At 30.3% G+C, this 23,422-nt stretch overlaps 1 protein-coding gene and 1 long non-coding RNA gene across 6 annotated transcripts; both read right to left on the reverse strand.

Annotated features, from left to right (window-relative positions):
* Positions 1-4,026: 4,026 nt before the first annotated feature.
* On the reverse strand, positions 4,027-7,574 carry LOC146910843 (uncharacterized). The gene is made up of 4 exons (XM_085730289.1): positions 7,447-7,574; positions 6,453-6,572; positions 6,052-6,226; positions 4,027-4,406 (listed from the first exon to the last, which is right to left on the reverse strand). Exons 1-4 carry the CDS (start codon positions 7,570-7,572, stop codon positions 4,159-4,161), a joined length of 669 nt encoding a protein of 222 aa, XP_085586415.1. The 5' UTR covers positions 7,573-7,574; the 3' UTR covers positions 4,027-4,158.
* A 10,779-nt stretch (positions 7,575-18,353) lies between these two features.
* On the reverse strand, positions 18,354-23,270 carry LOC146910844 (uncharacterized). 5 transcript variants are annotated; one of them, XR_015019777.1, is made up of 8 exons: positions 22,672-23,270; positions 22,520-22,570; positions 21,902-22,429; positions 21,148-21,350; positions 20,874-20,991; positions 20,614-20,656; positions 19,908-20,017; positions 18,354-19,081 (listed from the first exon to the last, which is right to left on the reverse strand). It is a non-coding gene; the product is annotated as an uncharacterized LOC146910844 (long non-coding RNA). The 5 variants fall into 5 exon arrangements; XR_015019778.1 differs by lacking the exon at positions 20,614-20,656 and having other exon boundaries at positions 22,520-22,564; XR_015019779.1 differs by lacking the exon at positions 20,614-20,656 and having other exon boundaries at positions 19,908-19,984.
* Between the last annotated feature and the right edge of the window lie 152 nt (positions 23,271-23,422).

Raw genomic sequence — 23,422 nt, forward strand, 5'->3', positions numbered from 1 at the left:
GATATAAAATCATTAACCGTGTTCACATTGCACTTGATGTGAAAATTCTCTAGTAAGAGCTTAGCCTTATAAACTTAAGGTCAAAGCCGGTTATGAAGTGATATTTAATGTCACTTTAATTAATAAAAATTAATTGTTTTCACATGGATTTGAGTTTTTTTTCTAATATTTTTATGTGATTTTTAGTCTGAATGTGGTGTTGTTTCGTTCATTGTCTTGATGCGGTTGTTTTCATCTTGTTATGGTATTCATTTAGTTTATGTTGATTTATAGTTTCAGGTCGTTATAGCTGCTTTTTCCAGCATATAACAAAATATTTTCAAGGAATATGCCTGATCAAAAACATTTTATAAAATAAAAAGAAATTATGATAAAGAGAGAAGAATTAACACTGCTAACAAGACGTTCCTTAAAATAAAAAAAATAAAAAATTGGCTGACAAGACATAAAATTGTGTGTGAAATGCTAAATACAAAATGTGCATATAAGAATGAATTCATTATTTTAATTTCTCTAATTCCAAGAAGGAATCTCCGACTTATCTTCACCCCATTCAACAAGACCTAAACACTCTCTAGGTTTGGGATCTATCATTGTTGCTTCCTCACCTTTGTGATTGTCCCCTACAAATTTAACTCTCAAATCAATGCATTTTGGGTACATAATAAAAGGTGCAACCCACCCATCACTAGATTCAACCTCCCCCACAACCTTCAAATGCAAACTAAACTTCGTAACACCTTGTTGCATGTCTTGTGCAATAGATTGAATCACACTATCATCCACAATTGGTTGATCCTTTTCCCAGCCGGTTGTATTCATTTTCAAATGCACCCTCTTCGTATCTTCCCCTTCCAAAGGGAAAACTTGGCTTTGTAAAGCAAATTGGGGCATTATAGGAGTTTCCAGAGCCAATGTTTCATTTTCCTTGTAACACACGGCAGCATCGAGTCTTATGATGTTTATGTTGGATGCGTTCATAATGTTGGATATAGATAATGTCATTTTCCAAATGGATGATAATTCGCCATCGGCTATTTTGATTTGAGGAACGTGAAGCGAGTCTAGGAAGAATCGTGGTGGGATTGGAATTGAACTTGGTTTGTCGAATTTTGTTTCACGTAGGGAAAGTCCTACGAGCAATGTTCCAACCAAGGCCAATCGTAGCATTATTACTAAGGAATCCCAATCAAAACGTTCTTCAATCGGCTCTATAACTATGCGACGATTATAAATATTATTGACATGAATGTGCCCATGATCATTGTTATTAATATGCGATTGATCTTGATCTTGTTGAGGGATAGGTGAGAATTCGGTTCTGGATTCAACTTGAGGAGATGAAAAACACATGCTTAGAAGAAGAAGAAAAAAAATTAGGGAAATTAATTAATGGTTCATAAACTGGTTGCCTTGGATAAATTTTAAGATGTTGCAATTAAATATCAATGTTTGTAGTCAGTTAAGTTGCAAATGTTGACGATGGTACAACTAAATGTATTACCAGAAGGGGTTAATTTTGGGTGCGAATTGTTGGAATTATATTTTACATGTATTCATCACAATGAGCAATGATTTTGTAACTGTTTCTTGTTGCTTGTGTTGTAATTTATTTTAGTTAGGTGTATATTAACATATCTTATCATTCTTTTAGGTTTAGAAACTGTTCTGAAAACGCATTAGTAGTTAGATAGGTGGCTTAAATTTGTGTGTTTGTTTAATAACTAATCTATTGGTCATTTTTTACATAAATTTGCGAATAATCTAGGTGTCTCAAAGTTTCTGTTTCAATTTATTTGTTTTCCTTAAATAGTAGTAATCTACCTGTATGTTCTATACCATTCATTGAGTTCATGTCTACACAAATTAATGAAAAATATTGCTTGGGAGCCAACTCAAATGAAGCAAATAAGTTAGCTGAACTTTAGCAAGCCATTCCTTAGATAAGCCAACAGGCTTTCTTTTATAAGTACTAAAAAGGAACGTTTATAACCTTTCAGGACGAGATTAAGTATTTGTTTGTTTCAAATTAAAAAAATAAAAATTAGATATTCAATAATTTAGACATTAATTTTCACATTTTTTATATGATTATATTTGTTTACCACGATATAAGTCTTTAGAAAAAATTAGTTATAAAAATATTTTTTTTTAAAGAACCTACTAAAAAACCTTATCATTTTAAAACAATTATCATTATAATTTAAAAAAAAAAAAGTTTTTGACAAACAAATGAAAATTATTGAAAGTGGTTATAAAAAGGGCCCTAAATTAATCTCGATTAGACCTTGGTGCTACTATGGACATGACAACTATGCGGAGATGAATGCAGGTTGACCTTCACCTCCCTCTGATTGTATAAAAAGTAAATTAAAGTTCATTTAACAAAAGAGTAATGATATTTTGACATCCATTTGATGACAACTTTGTTGATAACCTTGTTTTTCTCACTTCTTATTGGTCAAAAACAATGGAGAGAGAAAAAGGAAGAGAGAGGATAACAACATCTTGTGAGTATGAGAGAGAAAGTTGTTCAAAAGTTGTCAAAAAGTGGTTGTTAAAATATCATTTCTCTTAACAAAAATACTATCATATTTGAGCATCTTCAATTTTGGTGTATAAATGTGTTTGAACATCCTCACTCATTGGGTTAACTTTTAAGATGAGATTTAAGTTCATTTAACAAAAATATCATATTTATTATAATGATATGAATTTTGAAATAATATAAACTCAACATAATTTGCTCGATTCTAAATCACACATTCACACATACTCAAAGCAAGTCTTTTTCGTCAAAATCAAGGGCTGTTTGGGTGAACATTTGGTTTATTTTTTACATCTTCAATGTAAGCGATAGATTTTTTGTAAAAAAAAAGGTAAAGTGGGGTTTTATTTTTGTGATCAAATGTTGCCTACTTTAATTAATTAAATAGAGAAAGTTCAAAACTCAAGAACATTTAGATGAGATGATAAGTAATCTTTTCAACTTAATCAAATGTCCTTGAGTTCGAACTGATTAAAAAAAAAAGGTAAAGAGGGGTTTTATTTTTTTATCAAATGTTGTCTACTTTAATTAATTAAACAGAGAAAGTTCAAAACTCAAAGAACATTTAGATGAGATGATAAGTGATCTTTTCAACTTAATCAAATGTCCTTGAGTTCGAACTGATTAAAAAAAAAAGGTAAAGAGGGGTTTTATTTTTTTTATCAAATGTTGTCTACTTTAATTAATTAAACGGAGAAAGTTCAAAACTCAAAAAACATTTAGATGAGATGAGAAGTGATCTTTTCAACTTAATCAAATATCCTTGAGCTTGAAGTAATTAAAAAAAAAGGAAAAGCCCAAAACAAAGGAAAGCTAATGATAAGTATACTCACAAAACTTCATTTCCCACATTTTTATAATGCCTTCACTCATTTTTCATAAAAACGTCTATCGTAAGTTATAAGTTTATGACACACATCTTGTAGAAAATTAAGTCGGGCACACACTTTTTAAAAAAATATATAGAACGTAATTTTCACTTTAACTTTTTTTTTAAGCCAATTTTCACTTTAACTGTATACATTGTTTATGAAATGTGTTCCGTCAACATATAGTTTATGTCACACATTTTTAAAAAAAATGTACAGCATAAACGACAATTTTTTACCACGCATGTACCGTAAACTACAAATTCACAATGCTCATTTATTAAAAAAAAAAAGTTCAAATTTCTAGTTTTCTACCATAAAAATGTAGTTTATGGATTTGTCAACAAAAAAAAATCTAGTGTATGGTATGTTGTGGAATGTGAGAGTAAAAGAACAAGAACGAGAGGGATTTTTTTTTTTTAAAGACGGTAAATAAAGGGTATAGTAAAAAGGTGTGAAGCATATTTACCGGGTAATTCAGGCCTATAGTTATTTGAAACTACTGAGAAAACAAAATTGATCGCATGAGTAAATCCTCACATAATCACATCAAATAAGACTAATAATGGCATGAAGTAAAAATAGAATAGAAGAAATCACCAAGAAGTAACCAATAGCAAGGCATAAGTATTATTCCAATGTCCTTTCAATATTTATTTGATAATTCTTAAAACATTATTTGAGCTATAGATTATTCTCACTTTCATTGCCTTCAAAATAGAGCCCTTAGAAATTGTTGGCTTAGTAAGTCCACTCCATGGGTAAATTTATCCCAGCTGGCAGTGAAGGATCATAGCATTCCTCCTCCTTCTTCACCTTCACTGAGCCACCATTCTTCCCTTTTGAGCCCTTTTTCTTTTTTCTTTTCTGAGCCTTCGTTGAGCCTTCATGGACAACATTCTTCCCCTTGGAGTCATTTTTGTTGTTGTTTTTGTTACTTCTATTCTCATAGCTGCCTCCATGATCACCTCCTTGTTTAGTCATCGTTTCTGTCACCAAAAAAAAAAAAAAAATTACTATCAATACTCTCAAAATTTGATAATTGTATTTGATTTTAAAATTGTTCCTTGAGACCGAACAAATTGGGGTCAAGGGATCGAACAAAAACTGAAATTTGTGTCCATAATTAAATCATAAGACAACGTTTTTCTCAGTATAAATTGTCTAAAATTTTAAAATAACATTTTGTTCATAATATATAGCACAAAATAAAAAATCGTTCAATATCTTAAAGGTTTGTTTTGTGCAGTTTAATCATGTGTTGTTATTTTCAAAAATATAGTGCCAACATTTTAGTCTTGTAATACAATTAGTTAGTATTAATTCCCAATCAAGTAGTAATATAGTTAAAAGAATGAACATTTAAATTTTTAATTATTAGAATGATGGAACTTTTTTATATATATTATATAAAAATATTATTAAAAAAGTGAGGGGGCATGGCCTCCGGTGGTCATGCACCACCGGTTGTTGTGGTTCGGTTTTGATCAATTTTAAAGTAAAAAGTAGTAAGATTAGTTGGTGTTTCATCCAATAAGAGAGTAAATCTTAAAGAGAGTGTTAGAAAAAGAATGTTCTTAAGGTGTGTTTGTTTCAAGGATTAAATTTACAATCCTGGGAATAACATTCCCTGGAACATTATTTCTAGAAATCTTAATCCTATTAAAGTGTTTGTTAATTATTTTAGTTTCCCAAGAATGTTTTTAAATATATTTAATTTATAATTTAAAATAAAAAATAAAAGAGTTAAAATTGTGTGATAGTGGGAAGTTATGGGTGTTTACCTCTTATTCCCATGGGAATAAAAGATTCCCCTACTTTAACATGGGAATAACAAATAGAAAAGTCATGTATAAATTTTATTCCTATGAATAAAATATACCTAAGCATAATTTATGATAACTTGAAACAAACATGGGAACCAAGGATTCCCAATGATTAAACAAACACCTCCTTAGTATTTCTCCAAAGGCACGGTACAATGTGAGGGCAGTGGGGTCACTTGACTTCACTTGCTCATTGTATTTTTAACCAATACTTAAAATATTTATGCAATGTGACCCTACTTATATGATGTTATTGTTCTCCAAGAGTTTATTCATAACACTACAATAAATTATAAAACTAAAAAAAAATTTAATGAATGTTCTAAGAGTATCGATTAAGAAATCAGAAGAAGTAATTTTGTATAAAAAAAAGTTGTAATTAAATATTACATTGATAAAAACAACAACTTGTAATTTCGAGATAACTTCTTTTTTATGAAATTTTTAATCAACACTCTTAGGACATTCGGTAGCAACGTTCTAAAACCACTTATTATATTAGTTGAAAAAGGACATGGGATTGAAGATAGTGGTTGAACAAATAATTAATTAATGTTTCATTTTTTAAATATTCTAGAAATGGAAAAATATTTAAAAAAATATCAACGTTTGAGAGCAATTATTAACATACACTCTCCGGTCACTATTATAAACAAAAATTTACATTTTAAATTCATTCAATTAATGATGTATATAATCTTTATTATATATCATATACATCATTTAATGAATTTTTATGAGAAAACATTAACCTCGCTTATTAAAATTCCTAGATTCATCCCTATCTAAGTCAAAATGTATAACTGACCTTTGATGTTGCTGCAGTTGGTTCTGTTGTATTCCACTAGTTCACGAGGAGCATGGAACACACCTGTCCCGCGGCTGCCTAAGCCAGGCTGACTTAATTGAGCCTTGAACTGCACCACCATCAGTAGGTCCATACCCATCCCACCTCCATTGTGCATAACCCTATTCATACCCATCTACAATCCAACAACATACCCATGCATCAATAAGAAAAAATATTGTCCTACAAACATAGGTAAAGTGTACCAAAAAAATGTAAAATTATATTTTTGGACGGGATAAAAATTGTATTTTCATTTGAAAGTACACATCAATATATATAAAAGAATTTAATTAATATATTTTATCAATGTAAAATAATTCTACACCGACAAAACATATTAATTAAACAACACAATTCACCTGAGGTAGTGCCGTTGGTCTGGCACACTGATATTCATAAGGTCTAACTTCAAAGGGGGCATAAGGCCTCTGATACCCAGCTACAGAAGTTGGAAATTGATTTGGAAAAGGAATGGGAACCTGTAAATCGAATTATGATAATTAAATAAGTGTATCAAGTTAAGTAAGCGTGTTCGTGATAAGGTTTGGGTCGATCTTAAGGCAAAAAGTCATCTAAAAATAAGACACGGTTCGGTTCGCTTTTTGGATATCTAAATTACAATTTGTAAATTTTTTACAGAGAATTTGTAAAAAGAAAATTGTTAGTATTAATATTATAAAAACACGGTAAAGATAGTCAATTATGTTTGAAACATATGAAATAGTAAAAAAAATAGATTAAACGAAAAGAATTTGTAGTATTAAAAAATTTAAAACTAACGAATAGTAGATTAATACAATATATCATACTAATAATATATAAATAAAATATTAAAATATAAGCATACAGTTTGGTTCGGTTTTGAAAAATCAATTCAAAATTTGATTCGATCCTAGCGGTTTTCATAAGAGGACATCCAAATACATCCTATTATTTTTGGTTTTTGTGGACCTGTTTACGGTTTTATTTTGAATCGGTTCAAATTTAAACACCTTTAGTGTCAAGTGGTGTTTAATTAATTTGTACTCCCTCCGTCTCACAATATTAGTCGTTTAAGGTTTGTACACGATTATTAAGGAAATGATTAATTGTGTTGATTTCAATGGTAAAATTAGTAGCATTTACTAAAATATCCTTATTAATTGTAGTTAGTGGAGTAGTTAAGTTGGATGAAATTCAATAAATAAGGGTATAATAGTGGAAAAAAGTAATAAATGCTGCATCGATATTGTAAAGTGACAATTATTTTGAGAAAAAGAAAAAATGTTAAAGTGACAATTATTGTGAGACGGAGGGAGTAACAATTAAGTAGAAATGTAATCGGAGAGTAATGACATGCAAAGAGATGCATACCTCTGCATTAGGCCTTGAACATTTTGAAGACCAATTTTTTGCACCCTTACCCTTAACCTTGTCGTGGCGTGCAGGTGTTAGAAGTGGCTGCCGCGCAGATGGAGGTGGAAGAGGTCGCCCCGCCATAAGCTCTTTGCTTTAGACGAGCAAAGAAGAGGAAAATGAATAGAGAATAAAATGCGATGAAACACATGATTTTGTATATTTTTATAGAAGAATTTTTAATACTCATCAAAGCGTTTCTGTTGCTTTTAATAATATTACATATGAATAATGTGGTGACCGAATGTCGTATAGTGTAAAAGCGTTACGACTATTTTTATAATATATGATCATGATCAATAGGAATTTGGGTCTAATGAAAGAGGTTAGATTAGTCTCACAATTTGATGACTAAGGTTTAAATTTTGACCTAGAAACGTGTCTATATTTAGTGTTTGATGCAGCCACAAATAATATTATCTTTAATGGAAAGAATCTATGATAAATAAAAAGAAAAAATAATACTACTAAATAAAAAGAAAAAATAATACTACTATATGAATAAAGTTTTAATGTAGCTTATGTGATCTTATTTCAGTTGGTAGGGACATTACATTTTATATACCGAGATCGGGGTTCAAACTCCGAATTCTGCACTTATTTGCCTCAAAAGATGAATTTCTAGTCACTATTCTACTTAACAAAAAAAAGTGTTAGTTTGAAAACCGATATAAAATGCCACTTTGGAAATTGGTATTTTATAAGTGCGTTACATTAATTTCTTGAAACTGTGAAAGTTGTAATCATGTAGTTTATGGAATATCGTGAAATGTGTGGACGCAGCATAAAAGATGAAAAATGCGTCAGGAATTTTTGAAGATCAAGAAAGAGATAAACACAAATTATGAAATGAGAGAGTAATTGAAAGAAGATGATCCAATTTGAAGAAATTTTTTTCTCGACATTTGTTTGTAAAATGATTATAATAAAAAGAACTTAGTTTTACGAAATTACTTAGAGAACATAGTAACCAAAATATTTAAAAAATATGCAGAAATAATTAAAACGTTAATAGTTAAATATTTGTAATATTTTAAAAAAAAAGTCAATAATTAAAACGTTAATAGTTAAATATTTGTAATATTTTTTAAAAAAAGTCAAACTACACCATTAAAATTGACATCTCAGAAAATTCATGAACCTAAGTCCTTTTTATTGGTAATTGAACCTGATACCTTTGGGTGGAACCACTTGTAAGATTTAAATACTCCTATAAAAAAAGGGTTGTGTTAACTTCTGCCCTCAGGGCACAAGTTAAGAAGCTAAAAATGGAAGTAAAACAGTAATTTCTATTTTAAAAATATAAGATTTTAAATTTCTAAAACATAGAATGCACAATTTCCAATAAAATGTTTCTATATCAATCTCTTAACTTGTGTCTTAAGGGCACAAGTTAACATTTCCCAAAAAAAAACATCTTAGATACTCTTTCTAGTTTCTACAAAAAAATTATTTATTTAACAATATATTATTTTTTAGGCAAAATTACATTTTTAGTCCTTTAACTTAATTTCAGGTAACAGTTTGGTCCTTTATCTTTTTTTCATTTCAATTTGGCCCTTTTTGTTCATTTTCATATACATTTTCAAGCTTTAAATATAATATTCTTATGCAAACATAGACGATGATCATAGATTTGAAGACTGAAAGACCATAAGAAAATAAAATCATGAATTTTAAGCTTAAAAATTCATATGAAAATGGACAAAAAGGACCAAATTGAAATGAAAAAAAGATAAAGGACCAAACTGTTACTTGAAATTAAGTTAAGGGACTAAAAGTGTAATTTTACCTATTTTTTACGAAATATCACTTTGAAAAATCATGGCGCGCCTTTTTCTTTTTTAACTAGACCGTTTAGTAAGAACATGTGAAACTCTTGAAAAATATAGTAAATTACACTCTCTCACTTATACATTCTCCTTCACTCTTATACAAAATATATTAGAAAATATTTCACTCTCATTCCCTAAGATAAACTTGAATTACAATCTTCAACTCTCTAATGTTAAAATCTACATTTTACTCTCTTAATAATTTTTTTATTTATTTCTAATAATCTAACAATAAAACAATTTAACTCACTCCATGAAAAAAAATAGTGTTTAGCGTCTATTTTAATATAATCAAAATTCGAATGCAATTTTTTCTCTATTTTTGATTCACAATTTCATTAGTATCCAGTTGTAAACCCTATTATAAAATATGAAACAACGCAAAATAAAATAAAATATCTGCAAAATTAAGAAAGTGGATAAAATAAGGTTATTTAAAAGTGAATTTTATAGTCTAAGTTATAAAATTAATAACAAAATATTTAAATTCAATTATCATTGGCTTTTAAATTATAAAAGAGATGAATTTTTTTTTTAAATGGTGACTCTAAGTTAGTAGATATCATAAAAATAATTATTTACGTTAAAATTGATTTAAGAGTAGTGTTTATTAAGGGAGAGAGTTGTAATTCAAGCATCTCATAAGAGAAGAGAGTATAAATTTTGTTTTTCAAGAAAGGAGAGTGTAATTTTAACTTAAGAGGAGGGATTCAAGTTTCTCTTGGGGAGGAAAGTGTAATTTAATCAAAAAATAAATGTTTTTTATACAACGGAAAAAATATATATTGATCGCTTAAATAAGGCCTCGTGTTAAATAAGATTAACTGGTCAACTTGAATTTGTGGTATTTATTTACCGTTCAACACTTTTTAAATCAATTTATTTAATTTATTTCAAAAGTGATTTAAATGGTAGTTAACTATCGGTGTGAGTATTTTTAAAGGTTTGAAGTAATTTGTGAGCAATCATAGATGTTTAAAGAGCAAAACCCTATGTGATATTATCACCAGGGATATGAATTGGATCCATGTTCATTGGGCACCTACAAAAATACTTGCAATAGGTATGGTAAATATATAAATTAATGAATCGGGGTCTGGATTAGGTAATTACCTGCAAATTTGAATGAGTATGACCGGAGGTACAGACACTCTAATGTCAACCCCGACTTGGAGCCCACATATATATAAATATGTAATTATAATTTTATATAGTGCTGAAATTGATTAATCTCTTCCATAAAAAATTAATTAATCATGAACCTTTGTTATTTCCTGTAATATGGATTTTTTTTAAAATTTTTTTTGGTTAAATACTATGATTTGTAATATTTTACAAGTTGATTTGAACAATTTTGTGTTGTATATATCATGCCTAAAGGTCTCCATTGTCATTCCTCACTATCTCACATATTGGTAGAGCAACGCTAATTCACAACATGAAGTTGTATCTTCTCCTTCACTCTCCTCTACATGTCTCTCCTAACTCGTTATCTCTCTTCAATAAGAAATTTTAAAATAATCAAAAGAGAAGTTAAGAGAGAAATAAAGAGTTAAGAGAGTGAAGGAAATGATCTAATTTAAATGTGGTATTGATGCATACAAGCATATATACTCTAACAATGGCATGAATTAAAATAGAACGCAAGAAATCACCAACAAGCTCTTTTATTAATTTCCCTAAAAAAAAAAAGTTCTTTTTATTAATAATCATAAAGTAACCAATAACAAAGCATATGTAATTGCCATTGTCTTTGATTTATATTTATTTGAAAAATCTCTAAAGATAGCCTGAGCTTATAATAAGTAATTCTTCTCACTTTCATTGCCCGAAAATGGATTTGAAAGTGTTGGATTAGTAAGTCCACTCCATGGGTAAAACTATTCCAGGTGGCAGAGAATGATCATGGCATTCCTCCTTCATCACCTTCTCTGAGTCACCATTCTTCCCTTTTGAGCCGTTTTTGTTTCTTCGATTTTGATAATTGTCTTCACCTCCCTCTTTAGTCTAATAGATAATATAGGTTGTTCTAGAATTAAGGTACAATTGTATATAGGTTGTTATAGAATTAAGGAACACTTGTATCACATGTTTCCTTACTAACAGTAACTGATAGGCATCCTTACTGATAGCACATCAGCTGTACGCTCCACTCACTGTTATGAGTTCCTAAAACTCAGAGAATCAGCTCCCTTAAGAGTTGGAGCTTCAGTTGTAACTTGTAACTATTTATAGCCATCTCTTTGGCAACAATAATAAAACTATTATCATTCCTTTATGGTATTCAGAGCTAATTAGCTTAAAAGCATTTTTTTTTTTCACGATCCCTAAACATGTCTTCATCAAACTCTGAAATTGAAAATTCCCAAGTGACACCCACTGTGTCATCACCAGCTGACAAATTGATCATCTTGAATGTTGGTTCCCAACTCTCCATAAAACTTGATGGAGACAATTATCCTGCTTGGAGAATTCAGTTCATGGCTCTCTTAACAGGCTATGATCTTATGAGCTATGTCGATGGGACTAAACCGTGTCCTTCGAAGATTTTGGAGGCCAATTCTGCAGTTGTCAATCCAGCCTTTACTCACTGGATTAGACAAGATCAACTCATTCTGCATGGTATCATCTCATCTGTGGCTGCAACCGTGGTCACACATCTAGGAACTGTCAAAAGTTCCAATCAAGCATGGGAGATTCTAAAAACCATGTATGCTAGTCGCTCTCGTGTGCGTATAATGGCACTCAAACAACGAATTTCCAATTTCACAAAAGGAAATCAATCCATGGCCACATACCTTCAAGGAATTAAAGCCATCTCAGATGAACTATCAATCATTGATCATCCCCTTGATGAAACTGACCTTGTGATTCACACTCTCAATGGCTTGCCTGTTGAGTATCGTGAAATATCTGCGGGACTTAGAAGCAGAGAATCTCCTATTGCCTTTGCTGAACTGCATGAGAAGCTTATGGATTTTGAAACCATTCATCATCGTGCAGATCAACAAGTTGCTGATGTGGTAGCAACTGCTAATGCTGTCACAAGGAATAAGGGGCAGCAATACAGAAACAACAACAATCGCAACTCCTCGCCTACTAATCTGCAGAATGGTGAAAACAAAATTGTTTGTCAGTTTTGTGACAAAGCAGGACATAGTGCTAAGATTTGCTACAGGATCAGGGGCTTTCCAAAAAGAAATGGCACTAAACCAATTGCAAACATTTCTCAAAACCAGGCTGCGACACAAAATGCTAATTGGATAATGGATACTGGAGCATCTCATCACATCTCACAAGATCTGCAGCAACTCACTCTAGCTAATTCATATCCTGGAGCAGATCAAGTTATTGTTGGTGATGGAACAGGTTTGAAAATTACTCATACTGGTAACTCTATTATTCAAACATCTGTTAAACCTCTTCACCTTAAACAAGTCTTATGTGTACCTAAAATTCAATCCAACCTGTTGTCTGTTTCAAAACTATGTCAATCTAACGGTTGTTCTGTTGAATTTTTTCCAAATCGTTTTGTTGTTAAGGACTTGAATTCGGGTCAAGCACTGCTCCAAGGTCCACTTAAACAAGATCTCTATCATCTGTCCATTGCATCCACTCCATCAAGCTCACCTCAAGCATTGCATACAAGCATCCAGTCTGCATCTACATGGCATCATAAGTTAGGTCATCCTTCGTCTAAAATAATAAAGCATCTGATTGACAGTCATCATCTACCAATAAAGCTTCCAACAACTCATGAGTGCAATTCATGTCATTGTGCCAAAAGCCACAAACTTCCTTTTTCCAATCATCATCTCACAAGTAGTAAACCTATTCCTTTATAGTCCACCTTCCTGTCAAGAGAGACAAATATAATGTTATCAGTTTACTATCAAAAATTGGCTATTGTATTTGCTTTGGTCATCCCACATAATGGTGTTTGATTTAGTTTGAATTAATTACTCAAAAAAATTTTGATCTAATTAAGTGCGATTTTGATTGAATTGGGTCATTACTCATTTGATATTTATCAACGAACAATTTTATATTTATATTACGTCAAATAAAAAAGTATAATAAACTATAGATTAATATTGTGAAATGCTTGTTGATGAGGTGTGAGTTCGATTTGACTTTGTAATTTCAAGTGACTAAATTTAAATCTTCTTAGAGACCGTTGTAAAATGATTGTTAGTGTTTTTTTAAAGTGGAATCATCCATTTGTTTAAATAAATGAAGAGGATCCTAACCCTCAAACTAATAAAATCAAAATTATTAAAATATTCTTAATATTCAAGTACACTAGCTAAAATAATATTAAAAAATGTGACGTAATAATGATATACCATATATTCTCTAAAAAAAAAATGATATACCATATACTCTCTCTAGAATGAAATATAAGTATAAACAATTTCTCCTAAAAAAATTACAAACAATTGAAGAAGTTAAATGTATTTGGTCTAAATTTTGAACCAAACACCCTTGACTTTTTTTTTGTTGATAATTTTGCTTATATCTCATTTTTAAATAAAGTATTTTTTAATCAAATTCAATTAAAGTATTTGTTAAAGTAATAAAAATAATAATCCAACAACAACAACAACAACAACAACAACAACAACAACAACAATAATAATAATAATAATAATAATAATAATAATAATAATAATAATAATCAATACTATATATAAAGATAATAGGGGGACTTTGGAAGGATTTTGGGCTGGTTTTTTTTTCTTATTTCAATTATACCCCTAAATAAATGTTTTCTATAAGGGTTAATTATGTTTCTAGTCCCTATAAAATAGCGACCTTGTAAGTTTAGTCCTTACTTAATTTTAATAGCATTTTTAGTCCCTATAAAAAAAAATTTACTTATAATTTTAGTCCCTGCTAAAACAAAGTTTGATTAATTATCCTTAAACTCTTAAATTTTTGAACGATTTTTTTGAGACAAGATTAGAACACTATGAAAGGTTCGTTTACTAAAATTTAGAATTTTCAGACATGAAATGAATTAAATATGAATTTTTTAAAATGACAAAAGTTAAAGATAAAAAGTAATAAAATCTGGATGTAGAAATCAAATTTTGCGATAATTTTTTGCGGAGGAACTTTTAGTAATGTTCTAAACATGTCTGCAAAAAATTGTTCAAAAATTTAAGAGTTTAAGCATAAATTAAACAAATTTGAATTGAGTAGGGACTAATACTCAGGGCAAAAAAACAAAATTAGGGACTAAAAATGCTATTAAAATTAAGTAAGGACTAAACTTACAAGGTCGCTATTTTATAGGGACTAGAAACATAACTAACCCTTTCTATAATAATGTTATATTGTTGGTGTTATTGAAAATAGGGTTAATTATGTTTTTGGTCCCTGCAAAATTGCAACCTTGTAAGTTTAGTCCTTACTTAATTTTAATAGCATTTTTAATCCCTACAAAAAAAAATTTACTTATAATTTTAGTCCCTGCTAAAATAAATTTTGTTTAATTATCCTTAAACTCTTAAATTTTTTAACGATTCTTTTTATACAAGTTTAGAACACTATGAACGGTTCATTTACTAAAATCTATAATTTTTTAACATGAAATAAATTAAATATGAATTTTTTAAAACGACAAAAGTTTAAGATATAAGTAACAAAAATATGGACGTAGAAATCAAATTTTTGCGATATTTTTTTTCGGAGGACCTTTTCATATCGTTCTTAATACGCCTGTAAAAAATTGTTGAAAAACTTAATAGTTTAAGCATAAATTAAACAAATTTGGATTGAGTAAGGACTAATATTGAGTGCAGAAATTTTTTGTAGGGATTAAAAATGATATTAAAATTAAGTAAGGACTAAACTTACAAGGTCGCCATTTTGTAGGGACCAAAAACATAATTAACCCTTGAAAATATATAATTTTTTTTATATTTGTTATATTATTGATTTGTTATCATTGAAAAAGATAAATATGGTTTGTGTAGTTTGTTATATTTGAAAATCATAAATATCTACACTTATAATTTAAATTTATATAAAATATCGTTTATAATTTACACATAATTTTTTTTTTATAAAATATCGTTGATAATCTACATATGTTAGCACAATAAAAAGAGGGAAAAGACGGATAATTTTTTTCTTTCCGCTAATAATAATAATAATAAATATAAATATATATAATTGACCTTTGAAGTCGTTGTAGTTGGCGCCAACTCTAGCTTTGTTGTATCCAGTTTGAAGTTGTGGAGAATGAAACACACCTGTGCCACGTCTAACCATGCCAAATAGATTTGGTTGAGCCTGGTCGTGCAACATAGACAGAAATTAGGATTAAATTACTATATTTTTGTTCAAAAGTTCACATTTGAATGACACGAAAAATAGTGTTTTTCAAATGTAACATTGATTTTAGGAATGGTTAAAGTTACTCCCATCTTATTTTATACTAATTTCATTCATTTAACACCCAAATATTAGCTGAATAGGACAAACAATAAATTCCTTCAACAAAAAAAGACAAACAATAAAAAACTCTAGCTTTTAGTAAAAGAAACAACACAAATCACCTGATATTGAGGGTGACAACCATAACTATAAGGTCCAACTCCAAAGCAACTATGAGAATTGTAGTGCCCAACTCCAGAAGTTGGAAAAGGAATAAATCCCTATGATACGATTCAAATGGTGAAAATAAAATAATCAAACCAGGTCAATAATCAATTGGTCAAGTGGTGCTTAATTTGTAATAACAATTAAGCAGATGCAAAGAGATGAATACCTCTGTGTTCGACCTTGAATAATTTGAAGCCCCTTTTGTTGCACTTCTATACCCTTAACCCTGCCATAGTGTGCAGACATTAGTGGTGGCAATGGCCACAACGCCATTCGAGGTGGAGGAGGTTGCTCCTCCATAAGCTACTTACTTTGGATAAAGACGCAAGTAGCGAAGTAAATGAGATATAACACGGGATGTTATATATTATATAGAAGAATTTTAGGTATCTATAAGGAAATATATGCAAAGTTTTATCATCGAAGAGATGTGAATTTATGTCATCAAAGAATTTTGATTGCATTTTTTTTTCGCATTGATTAAAATTATTATTTTTTAATAATTCATTGATTAAAATTAATAAAATTGATGTGGCGAACCAATGTCTTACAGCATAAATTGTTTGAATCCCCCACTAAAAAAAGTTGTTCGAATATGATTAGAAAATGTGTTTACATTTGGTGTATATATATTTAGTGGAAGGGTCTTGGAGGGAACATTTGGAAGAAGAAAAATACGTAAACAGAGTTCTTGCTTGCAAACTGGCCTAACATTAGGAACCTACAAAATTTATCCATTGCATTAATTTTATTTTATTTTTGTTGATAAAAACATTACATTTATTTCATTGGAAGATATTCAATTATTGACTAAAATAATATTTTAATTATTAAGTAAAATGATAATAAAAATTCTAAAACGAAATGAACAATGCATCTAGATATTAATGTATCTTTAAAAAAAATCTAGATATTAATGTAACTCAACATTCTTATTATTTATACAATGATTTAAATTCTGTAAATTTAGAACGATTTTTATTATTTGATATATATATATATATATATATATATATATATATATATATACATATATATATATATATATACACATATATATATATATATACACATATATATATATACACACACACATATATATATATATATATATATATATATATATATATATATATATATATATATATAAAGTGTGTATTTAGTATTTGCATATATATACTTTAAGGATATGTTTGATGCGTAGGATATGATAATGAACTGGATAAGGATAAGAAAGTACAGTGACATAATAGACATTTACCCTATCATATATTTGGTGCACATGTGATGAAGAAGATGATAACATTATTTAGAAGACCAATTATATATTCAAAAAAATTTATCTAAAAGACCGATTAATGCAAAATCAACCTTTTACATTTTCTGATAGCATTTTATCTTCAATGTTACATATAATTTTTCAATTAACAAATTGAATTTTTCTCTTCAATTGTTACAATCGTAAAACACATGGATCAATTGATGAAAGAAGTAATGAATGAATTGATGAAGTAATGAATCAAACAAACAAGAACATTGGGAAGAAATAATGAACGAATCGATGAAAGAAAAAATTGAGAAAGAGGGAGAGAGGGGGGCTTCGAGACATGAAGAAGATCAATCAATGAAAGAAATAATGAAGCAAAAAGGTTTGGGTCGTGAGCAGAGAAAATAATGATGCGCATGAAAGTGTTTTACTATCAGGTTGTTAACCCGCCAAAAATTAAGGATAAAATTAACAAAGGTTGAGTATGATAGAATTAGAAATAAAGGGAGGATAAAATAATTTTGGCTTTCTTCTCTGGTACACCTTGTGCCGGGAGGATAGTCTTTTGGTTTATATATCATTTTGATTTCTTCAAAAAAAAAAAAAGGGTGAGTATGATAGAATTAGAAATACAAGGGCTCACCAACAAAAATTGGAGTCACTTTTTTTTTATTACATAAAAAAGTTGAGTCACTTTATTGTCTACGACCCAATATACAAAATATAATTAAGTTGTTCTGCAGTTAAGATTTCCAAAGCACTAGAACGCCGACCCGTGCGCTGCACGGGTCTTATAAGAAGAACGATTTCATATATAATTGAATGATAACTAAATTTAATGTTGAAAACTATAAGTTCTTTGAAATTTTGTCAGCGCAAAATTACATACGACACTAAGATTTTTTTTTAGTTTCTTAAAACAACATATAATAGATCAATTCATATCAAACATTTCGAAATACTTCGTCGTAGACTACGTTAGACGTCTCATACGTATCTTTACCATCTTCATCAGTATCTTCAGCTCTTCATCCATATTTTAATCATTATCAGAAACTCAACCGTTAATTCAATAGTGACCTATATGTATATGTAGACGTGAGGTGTGTATTTACCACTTTGCAAAAAATAAATAAAAACAAACCCTATCATAAGAAAACTACTCCATTATCCATTGATTTCCACGTATATTAACATTCATTTCGAAATGTGTACATCAAAAGTCTTTAACTAATAAGGAACTAACAATACATACATCTTAATAAAATAACTTAAAGTCAAGTCAAGTTTTGCCACAATTACTTTCATTGATAGGCCTAAGTCACTGCAATAATAATTTGATTTGGGAAATAGATTTTGAAACAAAATCTGGTAAAGAATAATATTTTTCGAGACCTCACCTATAACTGTTTGATATACAACTCAGATGCATGTTTCCTTCAGCCTCGCATTGCACGTGATAGTTTGATATATTCATTTACACCTCACAACGATTGATCTGCACAGTTTACCTCAGAGACAGTTTGCATCCTATGTTTTTCAACCATGAGTAAAGCTATGACTCTCAAATCTAATTACAATCACCAAAATTCAATCACATAGCTATGCCTCTCCCAACACAAAACTGCCCCAGGAAAGCTCCCAACACAGACAGCAGCTGTCCAGACCAAAACAACAGCAGACATGCTGCGCAACAGACAGAAAACAACACCAACAGCCGCTGTTCCGTCATGACAGCAGCACCAAAAACGGTACTCGGACCACCCCACAGCCGAAGCACTCTGAAACACCATAGGACAGCAGCAACATTACCTCAAAAGACACTCCCGAGGCACCAACTCCACTCATAAAACAAACACAACGGTACTTGCATTCTCGTCTACATATGAAAAAAAATTAAGAATCAACTTGTAATAATAATTGTATTAGAAGCACTGATTTCTGGCTGATGGACTTTGAAATGAACTATAAATATGAGTGAAAATAAGACTTTAAGATTTGTTTTAGGGTAAGAATACAAATAAATTTTTACAAAATAAAACTTTGAAATTTTTACATTATGTTGATCATAGAATTACTCTTATATTCCACTCCCTATAGTCACATAACTTGGTGCAGTGCATATACAAAATGAGATATTATATTTTCTAACATCTCTATCAATGAAGCAAACTAAGGAAATCAAAATAAATTACTACCAAAATCATAACATAAGCATAAATGTAGACTTTGTTCTATATATCTACATCAATACTAAATAAGACTTTTACAACCTGTCAAAATGGCCTGAAAATAAAATAAGGCAATCAAAATGTTTAAAATTTATGAGCATGTTAAGCAATTAAAGGTAAAAGCAGTGTTTCATTTTAGCTAAGTGATGAATTGAAGCATATTCTTGAATGGTTCTGTGGACCTATTTTAAGAGACCAATTCAAGCTTTTTTTATTTTATTGACTGGAATGTGAATCTATAAAAGATAAGAGATCCACTCCAATGATCAAACCAATCATCCTACTATCATGTTTATCTTAAATCTCCATAATTGTTACTCAATCAAACATGATTGAAGAAATTTAAAGGAAAAAATATCACCAGGAAAGCATACTTTTCAACAAAGAAAAAATCAAATTTGATTTGTGATGAGGAAGACTCTAGGAAGATTAATCAGAAGAAACATGATTAAAGGCAACAATGGTCGGACTCACCAAGCAAATGATGGCCAAATGTGCAGCCAACTGATTTCCTTTATTAAAGTCAGTGTCAGATCACCAAGAAAGGGGATCTACAATCAGAAACCCTCCTAAGATACTTGATCCTTCAATGTGCATATTTAAAGAACAATTGTCATAGAGAAAGAGAAAAGAGCAAAACAGGAACTTGTAGCAAGAAACAATGAATGAGGGACAAAACATCATGCTCTAAAGCCTAGCCAACGATCAAGATGACCAAAATAGTCAGGGAGGATGAACTAATTACTATCGCCATCCAAACCAGAAGATAGAAATAAATAAAAAAGAGCTACAAAATATAAACCTGATTTTTTAGCAGCAACAACACAATGAAACAGAAAGGCATATGAAACATGGTGAGTAATTAAGTAGCAAAAAAACATTGTCTCACACAGTCACTAATCAAGATATGAAAAAAAAATGATATGAAGAAAAAGACCCCTAAATAAACTTGTTTTTTGTTATTTTAGAGATAACGTGATTTAATGTCGTTGAATCGTTACAAAGGAAAATAGCTAAAAATGTAAACATCATAGATTAGTATAACGTCGCAATGGAATTCTTAAGAAACACACTAATTATTTTCTTACTATATCCAGATTTTGGTTGTGCTACATCAAGGCAATAAGATAAACGCATTGGAAGTCATAACAAAATAAAATCTGAGGTAGAACCTTGTTACCTTGGCCATGTTTCAAATTGAAAGCAATATAACAATCAACTGCCTGGATAGAGTAAACATATTGATCACTCATGTCAGATAGCCAAAAGGTTTGTTACGACTTACCTACCATATTTTAACTTTTTAAACACAGTAAAGAGGAAAGCACACATGATAAACTGTAAGTATGAGGTAGGGTATGCACCAGAACTAACTCAAGCATCAATTTTCAATGCACACACATATTCTAAACAAAAAAAATCATGAGAAGGAAATCTTACCCCGAACTCTAGTTACTTCTCCAACATATATACATAGTTGGCTCCGTAAATCATGAGTGCTAATGGAGCAGTCAATTCTTATATCTTTCATTGACTCCTTTTAGCCATGCCCAATTCACTGAAAATCACATTGCAACAAATCAATGCCTTCTATTTTAAACAAAGCAACAATATCACAACTAAAATATAATCATCATTAACAAATTGATACCTAAATATCTGATAAAAAAGACTGATATAAATATTTTGCAGAAAGAAAAGTTAAACTCATCACCTGCTTGTATCCCCTTTACTTTACAAATTGATCCATACCAAATCCATGGTAGACATTTGTTTCTTTATTTCATTACTTAATAAATTGCACTCATTTCATTCCTTAATAACCTCAACTGAATTAATTGACACACATTCTTCTTCCAAACAATGCCATTCAGGGTGCATAGATGTTGAAAAACTCACAAACTAAGAATTCCAGCTCTGCAAACATACAAAACAGGCTTAAGTGCAGGAAATTATTAACTTAAAAAATATCTTGTCTTCAATGTTACTTTGACCAGAATGACTGCTTAGGAAATACAATGTGTCAATCAAATTTGTTCAATTGGTCAACTATAGTGTTGTCTTTGGCTGTTATAATGGACCCAACCCATATGAATCCATTACAGCCAAATATCAAATCAATAAGATACTTGTACTGTTATAAAAGATCTGAAATTGCTCAAAGTAACTTATGATGGATTACTCTTAAACTCTTTTAAAGCATCAACTCTAGTTAATTACAAAGCTTACTAATGAAAATAAGACCATTGAAAACATTAAAACACAAAATGATTCAAATACACAAAGAAACGAAACTGTTTTTACAAAGTCAACCCAAAAAATTTCTCAATCTAAGGATAAATGCTATTGATAGGATCTGAAAAGGAAAATAAAATAAAATTCAGCAAAAACAATAAAAATCAAAGAAAAGTAAACGATTCAATTGCTCTAAATTCAGCTACCATTAGAGAAGCAGATCTCAGCACTACCTCAATGGTGGAAACCCAATTGTCGCCGACAGTTTCTAAAAGTTGTATTGGTGTATTCAACAAAGTAAATAGTCTTTAACTATATCTCTTCAAAGCTTCTAATCATCTTCACACTATCCTCATGGAATTCATATCTTCATCACCGTAGAACCACTCGTCATCACCGTTGAGACATATGACAATACATTGTCATTGAAGCATATCAGTAGTGGTTGTCAAAATGAGAGTCGCAAAATATTTAGCTCAAAGTAGATAGGCAAAACCAACAAAATCATAAAACAGTGGATTCGCTGATAATCTAGTTCTTAACATAACCAAAGAATTAATTACCAAATATTCTCTCTTCAACAGTGGATTTCAAAACAGTTTTGAAAGACAAACTCAGTCAAAAAATTCAAGTAGTAAAAGAGGAATAAGGTGAAAAGAAAAATGTTGATATACAAATCTAAACATGCGCATCTATGAGTACCACATTAAAAAAGCTCATCCGTGTTCAGTTATTTTTGTCGGGAGCGAACCAAATATGACCTGCAAAAAACATAAACATTAATTTGATTAGCAAAAACATATATGAGGGAGTTCTGATCTAAGAAAAAAGACAATGAAGAAGTAAAGTACCTTAAATTAAAAGGGAAATAAACAGAAACATGTACTTAATTGCCACTAAACCTTCACAGGAAAAAAGAAAAATTAATTTGATTGGTAAAATCAAGTACGAAAATCTCAAAATTGACATACAAACCAAACCCCAACAAACACTTAACACTTACATCCCAAAATAAGATTACATCTGCAAATGAACCTTCAATGGTTGTCGCCGGTGCGAACACGCCGAAAGAGAAAAACATAGAGGAAGATAAGAATTACAATGTTTTTCCAGCAATCTTGAGTGTTGACATCGACGTCGAATTCGATTATGCATCTCGTGACATGTATTCAGCGGTGGAGAGAAGCAACGTGAAGCGGAGTGCGGTTATCGTAACTTGTGGCGGTGGTAGGATTAGAGATTTAGAATTTCCGTTGCGGTAGTTTGTGGAAGGATGGTGAAGATGGCGCCGCAATCTCATGATTCTTGCAGATGACAACTCTCGTATTCTCTCTCCTCCGCCGTGAACATTAGCGGTTGGTAGTCTTCTAAGAACGATGGCCGGAAATAGAAGCGGTAAGGGAGACTGGATTGTTGTGAGAGATGAAGAAGAGAATAGATGAATTTATGTGGAGAAGATTGTAGATATTCAGTATTGATTTTTGGGTAATAGCTGAGAGTAAATGAATGTGATGTACAGTGGCATTGGAAAGTGATGAATTTACAGCACAGGTCAAAGATTGCAGAGAAACTTTGAATATGCTAGGAGAACTCAAAAGCCACGTTCATTCATTGGAAAGAGATCAGCATTAAGTGTAGATGATCAACGGTTGATTTTGAATGGTGCTTAAATGATGAGCATCCAATGGTTTAGAAAAGCGGAGGAAAAATATTAGGGTTAGGGTTAGATTGGGGGGAAAATAGAAGAGATAAAT

The sequence above is a fragment of the Medicago sativa genome, chromosome 7, assembly GCF_051527215.1.
Source record: "Medicago sativa cultivar Bolivia chromosome 7, Bolivia_mono, whole genome shotgun sequence".
Classification (NCBI taxonomy): domain Eukaryota; kingdom Viridiplantae; phylum Streptophyta; class Magnoliopsida; order Fabales; family Fabaceae; genus Medicago; species Medicago sativa.